General features: G+C 33.4%; 2 protein-coding genes and 1 long non-coding RNA gene across 6 annotated transcripts; 2 read left to right on the top strand and 1 right to left on the bottom strand.

The window, feature by feature from the left end:
• The first annotated feature begins 1,356 nt into the window (after positions 1–1,356).
• LOC105335551 (uncharacterized) lies at positions 1,357–2,843 on the top strand. Its single transcript, XR_004604038.2, has 3 exons — positions 1,357–1,635; positions 1,717–2,349; positions 2,427–2,843. It is a non-coding gene; the product is annotated as an uncharacterized lncRNA (long non-coding RNA).
• Positions 2,844–3,022: 179 nt separating this feature from the next.
• On the top strand, positions 3,023–10,043 carry LOC136273943 (uncharacterized). Of its 4 annotated transcripts, none has more exons than XM_066079723.1 (8): positions 3,023–3,739; positions 4,175–4,250; positions 5,685–5,756; positions 6,014–6,478; positions 6,699–7,178; positions 7,454–7,580; positions 7,961–8,091; positions 8,321–8,480. In XM_066079723.1, the coding sequence occupies exons 3-8, from the start codon at positions 5,700–5,702 to the stop codon at positions 8,330–8,332; spliced, it is 1,272 nt and encodes a 423-aa protein (XP_065935795.1). In that variant the 5' UTR covers positions 3,023–3,739; positions 4,175–4,250; positions 5,685–5,699; the 3' UTR covers positions 8,333–8,480. The 4 variants fall into 4 exon arrangements, with proteins under 4 accessions (XP_065935795.1, XP_065935792.1, XP_065935793.1 ...); XM_066079720.1 differs by having other exon boundaries at positions 3,024–3,739; positions 8,256–10,043; XM_066079721.1 differs by having other exon boundaries at positions 3,025–3,739; positions 5,685–5,752; positions 8,256–10,043.
• Positions 10,044–10,164: 121 nt separating this feature from the next.
• LOC136273944 (probable ATP-dependent DNA helicase RecS) lies at positions 10,165–12,706 on the bottom strand. Its single transcript, XM_066079724.1, has 3 exons — positions 12,207–12,706; positions 11,567–11,726; positions 10,165–11,121 (listed from the first exon to the last, which is right to left on the bottom strand). Exons 1-3 carry the CDS (start codon positions 12,499–12,501, stop codon positions 10,188–10,190), a joined length of 1,389 nt encoding a protein of 462 aa, XP_065935796.1. The 5' UTR covers positions 12,502–12,706; the 3' UTR covers positions 10,165–10,187.
• Positions 12,707–14,782: the final 2,076 nt, after the last annotated feature.

Here is a 14,782-nt window from a genome sequence, read left to right as displayed (position 1 = left end):
GACGTGACGTCACACGAGGTCGCCTAGAGCGCGGTCGATCCTGAATGTTGCCAGATTGTTGAAAACGTCTCCATAATGACTGGATTGTGTTCCTGTCTTGCTACAGTATTTTGTGCCATTCCAGCTTGCAGCATCTCAACAGTACGATTACGTTGGTTTTCGTTGAGTCGTGGCATGACATAGGGGTAAATTTTGTTGAAACTAAAGTGATTTCCTTAACAAAAAAAGGTTTAAACAAATCCTTTACAGTTCTTATTCCAAACAGTATTGTCCCATAAAACTCGTGCGTACAAATTCTTCAATAAACAACAGGTGCTCACTAACCATGAAAAAGTCCGTGCACCCGGACGGTTACCATCCGATATTGTCAAAAACATTACCATTATCGATTGTTTAAATTTTATAAATACAAGCAATGGATATAGAAAAATTATACTAAATTTTATAATGCACAGTTTCTTTTTTCCGCTAGTATACATTTATTCCCCTCCTCTACAGCAACTTAAATTAACTTCATTTTCCTAATAGCTAGCTGTTAGCTAGCTGCTAGCCAGTTAGCTGATTTATAATAAAACAAATACATTAATCTTTTTATCAAAATGTTAGCTATTTATTTTTTCAAAAACGAATTTTAGAAGGAATATATTGAGCGAATAAGGTAGTGCAATTGCCTATCGGTTCAATATTTTCTAAAATATTTATTTTGGCTTGTTACAGTCTCTTGAAGATGAAAAAAGAACATGTAAATCAACGGTTCTGTAGTGATAATTTGAAGCCTCTGAATGGTATCTCTAAATAATGACAATAGTTGAAACTATCATTTGATTGTCATAGATAAATACATGTTCATGGTATATGGCATTTTCACAAATACTTTTTTGCAACCTTGTATTTCATAGCTCATCTATTCATTCGTATTGTGTTGGAATAAATTACTGATGCTACGGGCTTGACATTTTTTTTTCTTAATTCAGATTGACAGTTCACACACTTTACAACACATCGGGTTTCATAAAAATATTGGTGAAAAGAAAATGAGTATAGCTGTAAAAAGACGTGCCATATTTATAAAAGAACAGTACGATAAAGTAAGCGTTCGTAATCGGACTATTATACAGCTTAAAATTAGTTTTTGCATAGCTGGTTTTCCTGGGCCTGTCTTGCCTGTTGGCAGTCTCAGCTGCTCTTAAAACAAGGCCTTGGACTTTCAGTAGGACGTTACTATCAATTTCTTGCGTCAAAACAAGTTAAAAATGACGCTGGTTTCATGTGAAATATACACCGATCGCATAGTGTTAGCTCAAAAGCCAGACAAATCTTGTTGATTTTAGAGAGCAATTGCTGAGTCGCTGACAATGAAATAGACAGGCCTACGTCACATTGCTGTTTGACACCAACTACCCAAAGTCCAAGCTCTTGTTAATATGGTTCTAAACACTTCACCAATAATCAGCAGAAACTGCCATATAAACACACGGTTCCTGAACCGCTTTGTGGTTTATAGCCTGTCAGTATTAAACAATACGCTTGCTCACGTCGTCTTCGTATTGGTTTTTGGGAATCTACATTTTTTCTGTTCAGCTGCTCCTGCAACGTTTTGGATGCAAAGGGGAGGTAGTCAAAGGATTTTGATCGGTATGTATGAGATAGGATATCTGTGTGTGTGATTCTTTTTGGCATTGTGTCCGTAAACATTTAATTCCATTTTTTTTTCAGGCAATGTTTATCACCGTCTTGATATTTGATATGATGTGTAGCCTCTGTTACAAAATGAAAGAAGATTCTTGTGTGAAAAAGTTTTGTTCACATTAAGTATCCTGAATGACGTTAAAAAAAAACTGTCGAAGATGGCGACGAAAAAATTAAAAAAAACAACCGGTTCATTATTGTGAATTTGAAGCATTTTTGTTGTGCAGATTAGTCATGTAATTGATGTCTTCTTAGATAAGGCTAACAGAGATTGTATTAAGCCATAAATGGACTTTTGAAAGTTTTTATTTCATTTTCTTTTAACTCAAAACCAATCGAATATATACCCTTACATGCATATTCTTTGAACAGTTGAATAGACTCTCTCTCTCTCTCTCTCTCTCTCTCTCTCTCTCTCTCTCTCTCTCTCTCTCTCTCTCTCTCTTACGTACCGGAAATCGCTCTTTGAGAGAGGACCTTGACTTATTAACGTTTCGGCTGCAAAGACCGTTTCAACGCCTACTTATATCAGCGTATTGCAGATTTAGCTCAGCATGAATCCTTCAACATTATTAGTCCTCAGTCTTTTACTAATTTTTCTGACATATGGAAATGGTCAGAAAATAACTCTTTGGATGAATAACCAAGCAGTAGTATTGGGTAAGTTTTAATTTCAATCTTTGAAAGTTATTCAAGTAAACTGAATTTTAAGTTTTAAAAAAATGTAAAACTTACAGACATGAAAACCAGGCCATCTGTCAAAATTGGTTCTTCTGCACCATATGAGCCACCAGTCAACCATCAAACAAAGATAGGTGCAGATGAGCACGAGGAACCGTTGGAGGAAGATCCAAAAACAGTGTACCTAGCGGATTCAATGTGCGAGTCGTGCGAGAATCTCGGACCGGTCAAAAAACACAAATGCCGGAAACAGCTTTGTGAGGAGGGACAAACAGTCGAAAAAGAAATTCTTATTTCGTAAAATTTGAACATTCTTTGATTTTTACAGATCTTTATTTTGGAACCGGATTAGAATTGTTTCGTCGGCCATATTTGTTATTGATTTTAACGTTTTATTACATGTATGCAGAATTTAATTTTGAATTATGTCTTTTTGGATTCAAAAGAACAAATAAATGAAATGCGATTTTGTTGCTTGCCTTAATCATTATCATTTATATTGTATTTGTGAATCTGTTCTAATCAAAGGATCATTGTTGTAATTTGTACCTGTTATATGTCTGCATTCAACAATTTTGAAAATCATGTCATAGATTATATTCGAACCTCTTTATCTTTAAAATGAATTATGGTTTAAATAAAAGAAAATTTCAATCTAATTAAAATTAGAACTTCCATCCGCTCCCCGGTTTTCGATATGTCGCGTGGAAGATCTAACAACATTCCGTAAGAGGTCATGTTCTGGTGAACTCTGTATTAACCAATCAAATCTCAGTAGACTTTCTTGTGTCCGGTAGAGACTGGTTCTCTGTCATTGCGTTCGGAAGTTTTCTCATTCTATGTATTTTAGTACATACCCGATGTGTTCCGAATTACAAAAATGGCTGCATCAACACCTCGAAAAACGTGTGTTTTGTCAGACGTTTGCATTCTATGCGGATTTTCCTTCATTCAAATTGAAAAAACGGATGGTGGAGAGAAAATTCACAAGTTTTTTGATATTAAGTTAAAATTAAATAAGGAAAGAGTCGACAATGTAAAGAAGATTACCGGACTGCCAGACATTGATGTAGCAACGAATGCTGGCGTTTGCAAAAAATGTTACAGATCAGTAGAGTCTATTTTAAAGACGGAAGAAAAAAACCAGATAACCAAGCAGAGATTCCGCGAAATTGCAGAAACCACAATGAAATCACACATGCTACAACTGCCCTCACCTAGGAGAAAATCCATAAGTAAACGAATGCTGAGAAGCCCGTCCATGCCATCTTCAAAAAAGCAGACATTGGTGAACCTATCATATCGAAAGCTCGTGCAAATAGCGCCATTTAAGGACCTGACGAATACAACAGAATGGCAGAAAACTGAGGTAAGTCTGCTGTCATACTGTTATGGGATGTAGGAAGTAATTCGAAATTCCTCTATATCAATTAACAGGTAGACATTCACTTTATTGTTTACAATATGAAGATAATGAAGATTTTGCCGTTTTAATCTGACATTGGCGTCGGAAGCAAATTGAAAGTGAAGGGCTAGGCTTATCAGGAATGTTGACAAGCAAAAAAACTAAACAAAAAATAACCAGGAATATAGTTGTCCAAAATGCACCCCCTGTTCTGACGCCTATGTCTGAAAGAATTAACTGTATTGTCCATATATTAAACTACCCGGTAAATACAGATACAGATGTATATCAACTGTGTTTTAATCAATAGGATTTGGTTATTTATCTACTCTATTTGAAGTTATACATGTATGACATGTATGATTAAAGATTTTATGATTTACTACATTATATTCACAGCTGTCTCTACCAGTCACCTGTCCACCGGAATTTAGTGCATCCACCAATATCCCTATTGCACCAAAGGAGAAACAAGGTATGTTGGATTTGTTTTAAAAAATTGAAGTTATGAATGTATGAAATAATAAAATATGACCATATTTCACATGAAGTACTCGTTATATAATTTTAACTGAGTGATATGTTGTTGTTGTTGTAAGTACATGTAAACATGAAACACAAATAAATCATAAATTTAATTTGAATATACTGGCAGACAATCAATTCTCACCAAGTACCAATTCTTGCCACCTCTTTTATTTTTGACGCAACAATTTACTGGCAGGAAATGGTACTTGGAGAGAATTGGTCGTTGGTGAGTAGCGATCTAAAATAAAATATTTGTTTTAAATAATTTTTATCTTGTATTATCAATTTATTCTGGATTTTTCTTCTTCATCGATGTTACATCTAGTTTGGAAATACAAGGGTTTAAGCGATCTTAAGATCTTAGTGACATTCATTCCACACTATTAGACGGATTGAGGTTAATTCAAAACATTTAGTAGTTGTTAAGTGTTGAAAATGTTATAATGCTAATTATGTATTTACTGCCCCAAATCATGATAGAAAATATTTTTATTGTATTGATAAATTTATGATGAATTGTAACAGAATCAGTTCCTAAATCCTCTAAGAGGGCCTTATTCTCAAGCGCACTAAAATCGGACCAGTGTTGTCTAGATGGGAAAGTTGAGGTGCAATGTTACAAATTTTTTTTTTTTTCAATTTCGTTTGTTTCGATTAGTCTTAGATTACACCTGTTTTATTTGAATGTTATGTAGAAATGTAGGGAACTTGTTAATTAACTGTGTTGAACATTCCTTTAACAGTATGTTTTGTGTACCGATATATACCATAAAATAAATACTTAAGGGTTCCAATGTCAATAAATGAATACACCCAGAAAGATAATCACTGCTCTTTTGAATATCTATGTAGGTAGTCGGTCATTTTCCACCTACTTCAAATTTATGTATCGGTATTCAATTCATTCATACAATTTTTTTTTTTATTTTACAAAAGACTTCCAAAGTTGTTTTTAAAAGTTTTCCAATGACAGAAATCTTTGGAAAACTTTAAACTTAAACCTTCACTAGTAATCTCATTAAGATTTGTTGAGACTAAAAGATTTTGACGGATCGGTCAAAATTTTTCAGTCAAAATCTCTCTGAGATTACGGTATATTACTAGAGGAGACTATTGTAAAAAAAATTCTGATTTATACATGTTTTATTTTCTATCTGACATTTGTCACACTGATTCAAATATTGTAAAAAAAAAAAAAATGTAAAATTCTTATTGCCAACAAACTACTTGTTGGTTTAAATATCAAATTTTATATTAAGCAGTCATGACTCAAATGTAAACATGTATAAATTTTCATTGTTCCTTATAGTCCTTAATTGATTTTTGTTTTATTGAACTGTTAAATTATTTCTTTGTTTTTGTTTCTGATTTTGTTGTACAGGTTAAAATCAACATAATGACCAACCAATGTCTACCAGTATTAAATTTCCAACAAGTAACCTTGCCAATGCAAGTAACTGAATATTGTAATGTACTTTTGTCTAAATCAGCTTTTTAAGTATATAAAAGGACAAATGAATTGGCATTAGAAAAAATGAAGGAGCTTTAAGAAAATGTTAAATTATTTTGTGTAATGATGAACACTTACAACTGAGATACTCCAATGAAAATTTGATGCTGATATTAATGATCAGTTTAAATTCAAAAATTCAAACAGTACTGACAAGTGTTGACCTTGTTAACTTTAGATTTTGATATTTGCGTTTATAGGTGTCCGTGTATTATGCCAGTGGAAAGAAGAGTGTTGAAATCACAAATGATGCACACAAAACTATATGTAAAGCATTCATCAGAGGAAAAGGTGTGGAAAAAATCATAGTTGATAGTATTTGCAAAGCAAATAAGTCAGCAGTAATTCATGGTGCAGGGCAAATTCTGAAGGAGGAGTCTCAAAGAACATGCAAGAGAGGAAATTCCCTGTTACAGAGAAAAGACTATCATAACTTCTTTGGCTTCCATTGGAAAGATATGTATGATGACTTGAGCAGAACCTGTCCTTCACTTCTTGAATTACTATCATCTGTTGTATGTGACATCCCGCCTGCACCTCCCAGTAAACCCTTTGTTCATATCATGTTAGCTGCTGCAGTGGCACTACATGGTAGAAATCAGGAGATGTCATTGATGCATTACTTTACCGGGTTTATACTTACACATGGAGGTTGCACGCAACGGGTAAGTTATACATGTACATGTATATAATTTACTAAGTCTATTTTAAATTGCAGTTGTAATTGTGGTTTTCTGCCAACCATATCATTTTAAAATTGGTAATTTATATCTAGGATATACAAAGTATGCATCAGGTTTGTGCTGAACTAGCATAACATTTTTAATTTGCAGGAGCCATGCTGTGCAAATTTTAATCTATATTTCTTTTTAATCTTCATAACAGGATATTGAGAGGTTGTCTAAAATTGGATTTAGTGTCCACCCACAAACCGTTCACAAGAAACTTATCAGCTGGCAAGACAATTTAGACATGGATTTGGTTTCTATTAGAGACTCATGGGCAGAAGGTGATCAGACGAAGTTCCAGATCATAGGCGATAACTGGGATAAGAATATACTACCATCTTATAGAACTTCAGATAGAAAAACCCTCTCGCTTCATCTCTTTAATATGTATGCCATTGTGGATCGGGTTGTACCAGCATCTTCAACAAACTCCCTGACAGAGAATAGACCAGAACTTGACAATCTGAAATTCATTCCATCAACTCAAGAACAGGAGCTTCTGTTAAAGGAAATGACCTTTCTATGTGCACGTTCTGTCATTGAAAACATACCACAGATTGGAAATTTGTTCCACAAAATATATCCTGATCATCTTGAGCACAAATACAGTCGCTTTGCTGGTTTGAAGACCACTCAGGTGATTTAGATTGAATTATAAAGTAGTTAAAAGAAGGAGCAAATTAATATGTGCCAGCATTGTTTGTATGACCATCCCATCCCATAATATGTACCTACCGAAAGCTTATGAGCATAATCACGTCTCGGAAATTAGCTTAAACTAATAATTGGCCATATTTTAGATTATAGATTGTTATATAAATATTGCTTATGATAAGTAAGTACCTCATTAATGTTTATAATCCAATATCATTCTTATAACTATATGTACATTGTATGCATTTTATTTTGCAGTATCCACTTGGATTGTATGACTGTAACGAAACAAAAACTGCTGATGTTGTCCAGTTGCTGAAGAAGCTAACAAACATGTATGTGCCAATGAAAGATGATGAAATTGTTGAGCCAGTATTTTTTGGAGGTTTGTCTTTTATATTTTTTTTTTAATTTAATAGTTAACACCTCTACAAGTAGAAATATTTACACAATGTCACATCTTCAATACTATGAATATAAGCTTGTTTTCAAAGAAATGAAATTTAGAACCCATCCAACCCTGTATTCAAGCCTAAAAACTGATATCAGATCTTGTTATGGGAGTATATCTATAGCTTATATCCTACTTAATATCATGTATATCTTACCTGTGAGAAATTAACATTAATGCAATCCATCTATTTATGGATCTCAGGTACACTGATATATGAATCTCAGAATAGTGAAAATTCTTTCAGATGGTCCACAGTTGGCTACTGATTTATAAGTTGTATGCATATTGCATAATATCTTATTCATTTTCAGGAGACCGACTCACCGACGAACGAGTGCAGGGAGCTCAACAAGCAATGAGCAATGCAGGTTCTGCGAAAGAGAGGCTAGAGGGGTTTATTTCTAAGACAGAGGATTTCCACCGTCTCATGAATTTCTTAGAGGTACAATTTTTGCTATGGTTGAAGGCAATTTTTTCACATTAAAATTTTAAGAAATATTTGTGTATGGTTAGCTAAATCATTCTTAATTTTGATATTATTATACCATTGTTTCCAAAATTAATTACCAAGCATTCAATATTTAAATTGATATATTTAAATTTTAGGCAATACACAAGATGACATTCAGTACAGAAAGTGCAAGTGATCCTGGAACTGTTTATTATTATAGAAATGTCCTTAACATGAGAAATGTCAAAGGAAAAGTAAAGAATTCATATCGACCACACAAAATGTTATACTATACTGTTTTGGATGGTATAATCATGGCACTTTTCTATAATCATTTTGGGTTAAAGGATTTTGAAAGCGATATTCCTGTACCAGAACATTTTCAGAATTTTACAGAGGAGCAGAAATTGCATTGGTTGAATGACATTTGTGAAGAAATTGTACAGAAGTGGTTTTTTGACAATGGCACAGATATTTGTCAATCCCTTAGAGAAGTACTATCAGATCCCAATCACCCTGAAAATTACTGGACTGAAAACATTTGTGAAGGTGGTCGGATTAAGTGTCACTTTTGTGAAAAGGATTATGCTTTTATAGGTTCATTAAAGTCGCATGAATCTAAAGTTCATAATTTCGTTGTTATGAAGGATAAAAAGCCAAAGAAAAAAAATGACTCGGATGAATTACAAGACTACATTTCTCTGCTGTTTAAGTTAACCTTGCTGCACAAAAACCTTGACACTGCTGTAGATATGGGAGACGGTGAGCGTTCAGTACGTTCTACTAAGTATGAACTACCTATTTATAACAGAACAAGAAAAGTCAAGTATGTGATTGGTTCTATTCATTTATCAGCTTTGACATCTGGAGTACTTGAAGAGGAGCAATGTGAGCGTTTGGTTGCTAATCGATTTGTCAATGTACAAGGAGGGCGAAACAATAACATAGCTTTGGATGAATACCTCGAGATATTAAACCGGGAAAGCAAAATAGCCTGTTCAGGACATCAGACTAAAAAAAGTATTATAGAGCATTCAAAGGAATATCCGCATTTAGTTGGATTTGTGCAACATTTGGAGTCAATCAGCGATATGAACCCAAGGAAAGGATTTCATCACTTACCAAATTACCATGATGATGTTAAAAAAGTTGCCTTAGATTTGGTGAAACATAATGTACTGTGTAACATTCCAAAACGTCAATTACAATGCAGATGCCTTGTTAATGACAAAAACCCTTTTGAAAACTGTTACTCTGGACTTCCAGAAATGATTCATCGCCACAAGCCAAGCTTACCATACCGACGACTCCGAAGTCATCATATTTAGCTTAAGGTACCTCACTACACCTTGAAGTAGTTTCTTAATTCACCAGAAAATTACTTGATTATGATAGATAGCATGATGGATAAGAAGTATATGTGTCAAATAGGCGAAAAAATGTGCAATTTTAGATAAAAAATGACATTTTCAAAAATTTCATTCAGTAAACATAAACAAAAGCCCCAGTCGGATTCGAGTTCATGACCTGCGGTTCACAAGCCTGATACTTTAACCACTGAGCTATTACGATATACATCTGAGTCAATTGATACAAACAGTTTAACGAAACATTTAAATCGCCATCTTGTGACGTAGCGTCTTGAAAAGTACAAGTCTTGGTGTAGTGAAGTACCTTAACATAATGATTGTACATTGTATTATTGTAGTACAGGAATTATCATCCATGTCATGTTAATATTGAACAGTCATCTAAAGTAAATAATGTCACAGTGAAAATTTTTCTGTGGATGTTTTTCAAGATTCTTGCCTTTAATTCACCCTCACTAAGGCTGTCCAAAGATAATTTTTTGTTGAACATCACCAACAAACATGAAGAAATTGCCATTTTGAAAAATAACTTATTATAAGTCCAACTTTAATCTTCCTTGTACAGTAGGTAATGTATTTCGAAGGTGACAATAAATATAGAATTGACTTTGGACAGCCTAATTACTGTTTAAAAAGTTTGATATTTTAGCAAAAATCAATTTAAGTAATTTTTCTCGCATATAAATAAAAGCAGTAAAAAGTTCAATTTTTATTTGATCAAGACAATTCTAAATTTTCATCATTGGAGAAGTACTCCTCTGTATCACTGTCAGAAATATCACTGTCTTTCTGATTGACGCTTACCGATGAATGGTAATAGATTTCTTCCAGTGGAAGCATACTACAGTTCTGACACTTGCATTTAGTTTTACATAAATCACAACATGTGTGTTTCCTGCTTTCATTCTCTTTAAGCAATGCAATAGCTTCTGGCTTTAAAAAACACTGCATCAATGAAATTCTCCTACAGTCAGTTGATTTCAAAATTTCTTTCACATCTGATGAGAGTTTTCTAAGATGATAACAGTTATATAAAATAATAGCAACTGAAGGTCCTCCATCCCTGCCGACTCGTCCGATTTCTTGAAGCAGGTCAACAATTTGCACAGGTGGTCCAAATAATACGACACTGTGACAATTTTTCACATCCAATCCCATGCCCAATGCGCTAGTGGCAATAACAATTTTGATTTCCCCTGTAATGTTTGTTAGACTTTCCAGGATTCTTTGTTTTTTGGTCTGTGGGGTTTCAGAATGAAACATTTCCAGTAAAGTTGAAGTGAAAGGTAATTCCTTTGTAACATATGAATAAATTTCAGAGACATCCTTTATCGAGGTGCAATATATAATCGTTCTTGGAAATTTTTCTTTGAGTTCACTCAGCCCCTCGATAAGCCAATGCATTGCTGTTTCTACAGTGTTTGATACTTTGGCTACTGATATTCTAATATTTGTTTTATTTGGAGAAATAACTATCTCTTTGAAATTGTCAGCTAAATGCAGTACCTTCATCACCCTCTTTCTAATCTTTATAGTGCACGTTGCACTGAGTGCCAACACTGATGATCTTGGGTAAAGGGAGCGTAATTCTCCAACATCATTAAACCATTTACGAAATGTTTCCTTGCCTTGACTTTCACTATCGTCCCCCCTGTAAAAAAGATTTCAACAAAACTTTGAAACCAGGTATATTTATCAATATATTGTGCAGTATGAAGATTAATCAAATACCAGTAATTAATGGTGCCAATGCTAATTTATATGGAGGGACATTTCCATTAAGTAGATAATTTTTTTCTTAATTGATTTGGACTAACTGAAGAAATTTAATATGAACAATTATATATATAAACACTGGTATAAAATCTGTAGCTCAGCTTTTGAGATGTGAACATTTTTATCACTGATAATTTTGGTGTTTGCACATGCATTATTCCTGAATCCATATAGTTTTTGACAATGACATGTTCCAGACAAATGAGTGACAAAAAAAATTATATTTTTTTTGTTTTTGTCATCAGTTATTCAGTATCTTCAGAGAACATAGTTCAGTATGGAACTTGATAAATAATACCTGTATTTTTAATTAAACATACCATGTAGCAATTGTGTGGAATTCGTCTATGACAAGCACAGACACTGGCAAATTTTGGATGCTTGCCCTCCATTCTGGATCACCTACCAAGGTTTCTGGCGATGCATATATGATGTCCACTTTGCCTTCCTTTATTTCAATGTCACTCTGTGGACATGAACCTAACGGGAAAAGAAAATGCCATGGAATTTGATAAGTACAAATGAGTAAATATTACGAATTACAGTCAACTCGTAAACAAACTGACTTGTAAACAAATAGTCCGAGTGAAAAATTACCTTGTTATAATATTAGTCATGCTTTCAAAGAGTGAGAAGAATATTTAAACTTGGCCATATAATTAATCTTTTTGTTTAAAGATAAGATTGCATGGAAACAGAAATTTTCTATCAAATGTTGATATAGGGGCCTCTTTGGCAAACTTATAGGAGATGACACTAAATTGCCTAAAATTCTACATTCAGTTATCTCACAATTTCTGAATTATTTGTAATCATATCAAAACTTAACCTTAACAGCTTTTCTTTTATATGTTTACAATCCAAGTATCATTGTTTTATATCAACGGTATTATTACCCATACATGTAGCAAGTGATTTTTGCAACATTATTGCTGAAAAAAAAAATAGAAAGGTAAATACCTGCGTAGGCTGATTTCACACCTGGAATCTTTGACATTTTTTCTACTTGATCTTGCATTAAGGCCACAAGTGGACAGCACACGAGAACGATTTCTTTATCACTCGTCAGTCGTCGGTTTACCAAACTGTACATCTGATAAGGCAGGGACTTTCCATAGCCCGTGGGAAGAACTGCCATGCAGTCCGTTTTATTCATCAGACACTGTAGTATTGTTTTTTGTTCGTCCTTTAACGCATCGACTCCAAAAACTGGTAATAAATCGCAAACTAACGCTTCTATCGTGGACGCCGCCATCTTGTAAGCATAAACGAATCAAGCAAGAAAGACGCTTTCTGATTGGGTGCTTGAAAAGGTTGATCCATATTTTGATTGGCTTGTTAAAAAATAAGATAATGTATTCATATTGAACTCTGACGTGACCCTTAATGGGATGTTGTTAGATCTTCCACGCGACATATCGAAAACCGGGGAGCGGATGGAAGTTCTAATTTTAATTAGATTGAGAAAATTTGAACTGTTATCTAGAGAGAAAAATATTACATGCGTAAAGCAAAGGAGCCACTCAACGTGGCCTTGTGAATGTACTTGACTTAAAAAGAAATATGATTATTTTGTACTAACAAGGCAACATAAACATACACACTGCACATTCAGCAATCTGGTTAGTGCCAGTATTATGTACGTAGTTTTTTTTCCTAGATAACTGACATGGCATTTATTAATGATTTATAAAAATATGTTCGAAACGGTCGTATGCTAGCTAAAAAACAAATTCCGAAATGATGCCTGTATTTTTGTAAGCATCCCAATGCAAGAATTAAACATACTGTTTCATTAATGACATTCTCGACTCTAGAACATACAACAAGAACAACTTTGCCGTAATATAATCAATCAAGAAAATCAAAAAGAAAAATAACCCCTATGAGTTTCATATCCATCTCTCCCCAATTTCCTGTTACCAACTTACTTGTTTGCTTACTTACTGCCTGACTTAATCTTCTTCATGTATTTCTGCACATAAGGAGGCAACAAGGTATCTCCATCCACATCTATCATTTGCATTTCTTTTGATGTCATATCATGCTTCCTCCATCTGTTTCTATGTTCTTCCAGGCTTCCTTTTCCCGGGTGGAGTCGATTTCAAAGATCTTCTGACAACGTTATTCTCTATATCTCTATATCACCATTTCAATATTTATATCATCTATTTTTGTTCTTTCAGCCATTTACAATAAAAATTATTTAATACCCATTATTTGCCTTAAGCATCTGCCTTCAAACCCACGAAGTAGGCTTTTTATCTCCATGTTTGTTCTCCAAGTTTTAAGCGGCATATAGTTGCCCTGTTCCTACATTCCTGCTGTTCAGCTTTTTCTCCATTATTTTAGATATCTTTTTTGATTTCCAGATGTTTTCAGTTTTTTAACCTGATGGTGCTTTTTTCCTATGTATACTCTCATGTAATATAATATAATTTGTTACGAAACTAATAAACTTAATACAACTCACAAATAATTGTAAATTTACAAGATATTCTCAGTATCTTGTAAAGAAGATGGGTGGATAAGGCGTATAAAATGCCCATACACGGTCGGACAAGCTACCGAAAAATTAAAATATCAATAAATCTGATATTTTTTTTTTAAATCATTTAAAACAATATACATTTTACATATCGTGGATTTTTTATAAACTTTTTCAATACTTGGAATATGTTAACTCAAACAGGCGTATACGCATCAAACCTGCAAATACTGTCATATTTTAGAATTTCAGGGCATTTTCTTTTATAGAGTGGGTCTGTGCTCCATATTTTTCTCATAGTCTAAATTAGGTCTATTGGAAAACAAACCGATTTTAATCAACAAAAACGTGGAGAGATGACCCACTATACATTAAAAATATATATTTGTATCCTAACAACTAAACGTTTTAAGTCCGTAAAGTCGTGGTCAAAGTCACACATAATATTTAAACAGTCTACATTGTTGTGTCTGAAATGGCTCAGTGGTTAGAGTACCTGACATAAGCTAACCTTGTATATTTAAGGTTTTTATGGTGTGGGTTCGATACCACTAAAAATTATGGAAATACTTTTTTTTTTCTTATATTTTGTTATATATATTAAAAACTGAATATAGTAAGAAATTGTGCTTTTGCAAACTCGTATCATAATGTATCTGAATAGATTTAATTGGGAAAAAATAAATTCAAAATTGTATTTCACTACTAAACCGAATGGGCATTTGCGCCATCTTATTCCCTCATCTTCTTTAAACTTACTACGAATTATAATACAAAACTCTGTTAGAAAATAATGAAAACAAAGATTAAAATGAGTTAACAAAATTTTAAAGATATTCTTTTTTAATTTTGCTCTCTAAAATTTACATCTATTAGATTCTGATCTTTTTTTTAAAAAAATGGTTACTAGAATTCTGAAAGGAAACATGAGGAATTAGATAGCTTTTCAATACACTAAGAATATGTCCAATTGGATATCCAATGTTATGGAATTGAAGAACGTGAAGAGCGTGCCAACCCACCAGTACAAACAGATATTTGCAAATGT

The sequence above is a fragment of the Magallana gigas genome, chromosome 3 (assembly GCF_963853765.1).
Source record: "Magallana gigas chromosome 3, xbMagGiga1.1, whole genome shotgun sequence".
Classification (NCBI taxonomy): Eukaryota; Metazoa; Mollusca; class Bivalvia; order Ostreida; family Ostreidae; genus Magallana; species Magallana gigas.
The sequence above is the reverse complement of the archived record's forward strand: the minus strand, read 5'-3'. Positions and strand labels throughout refer to the sequence as shown.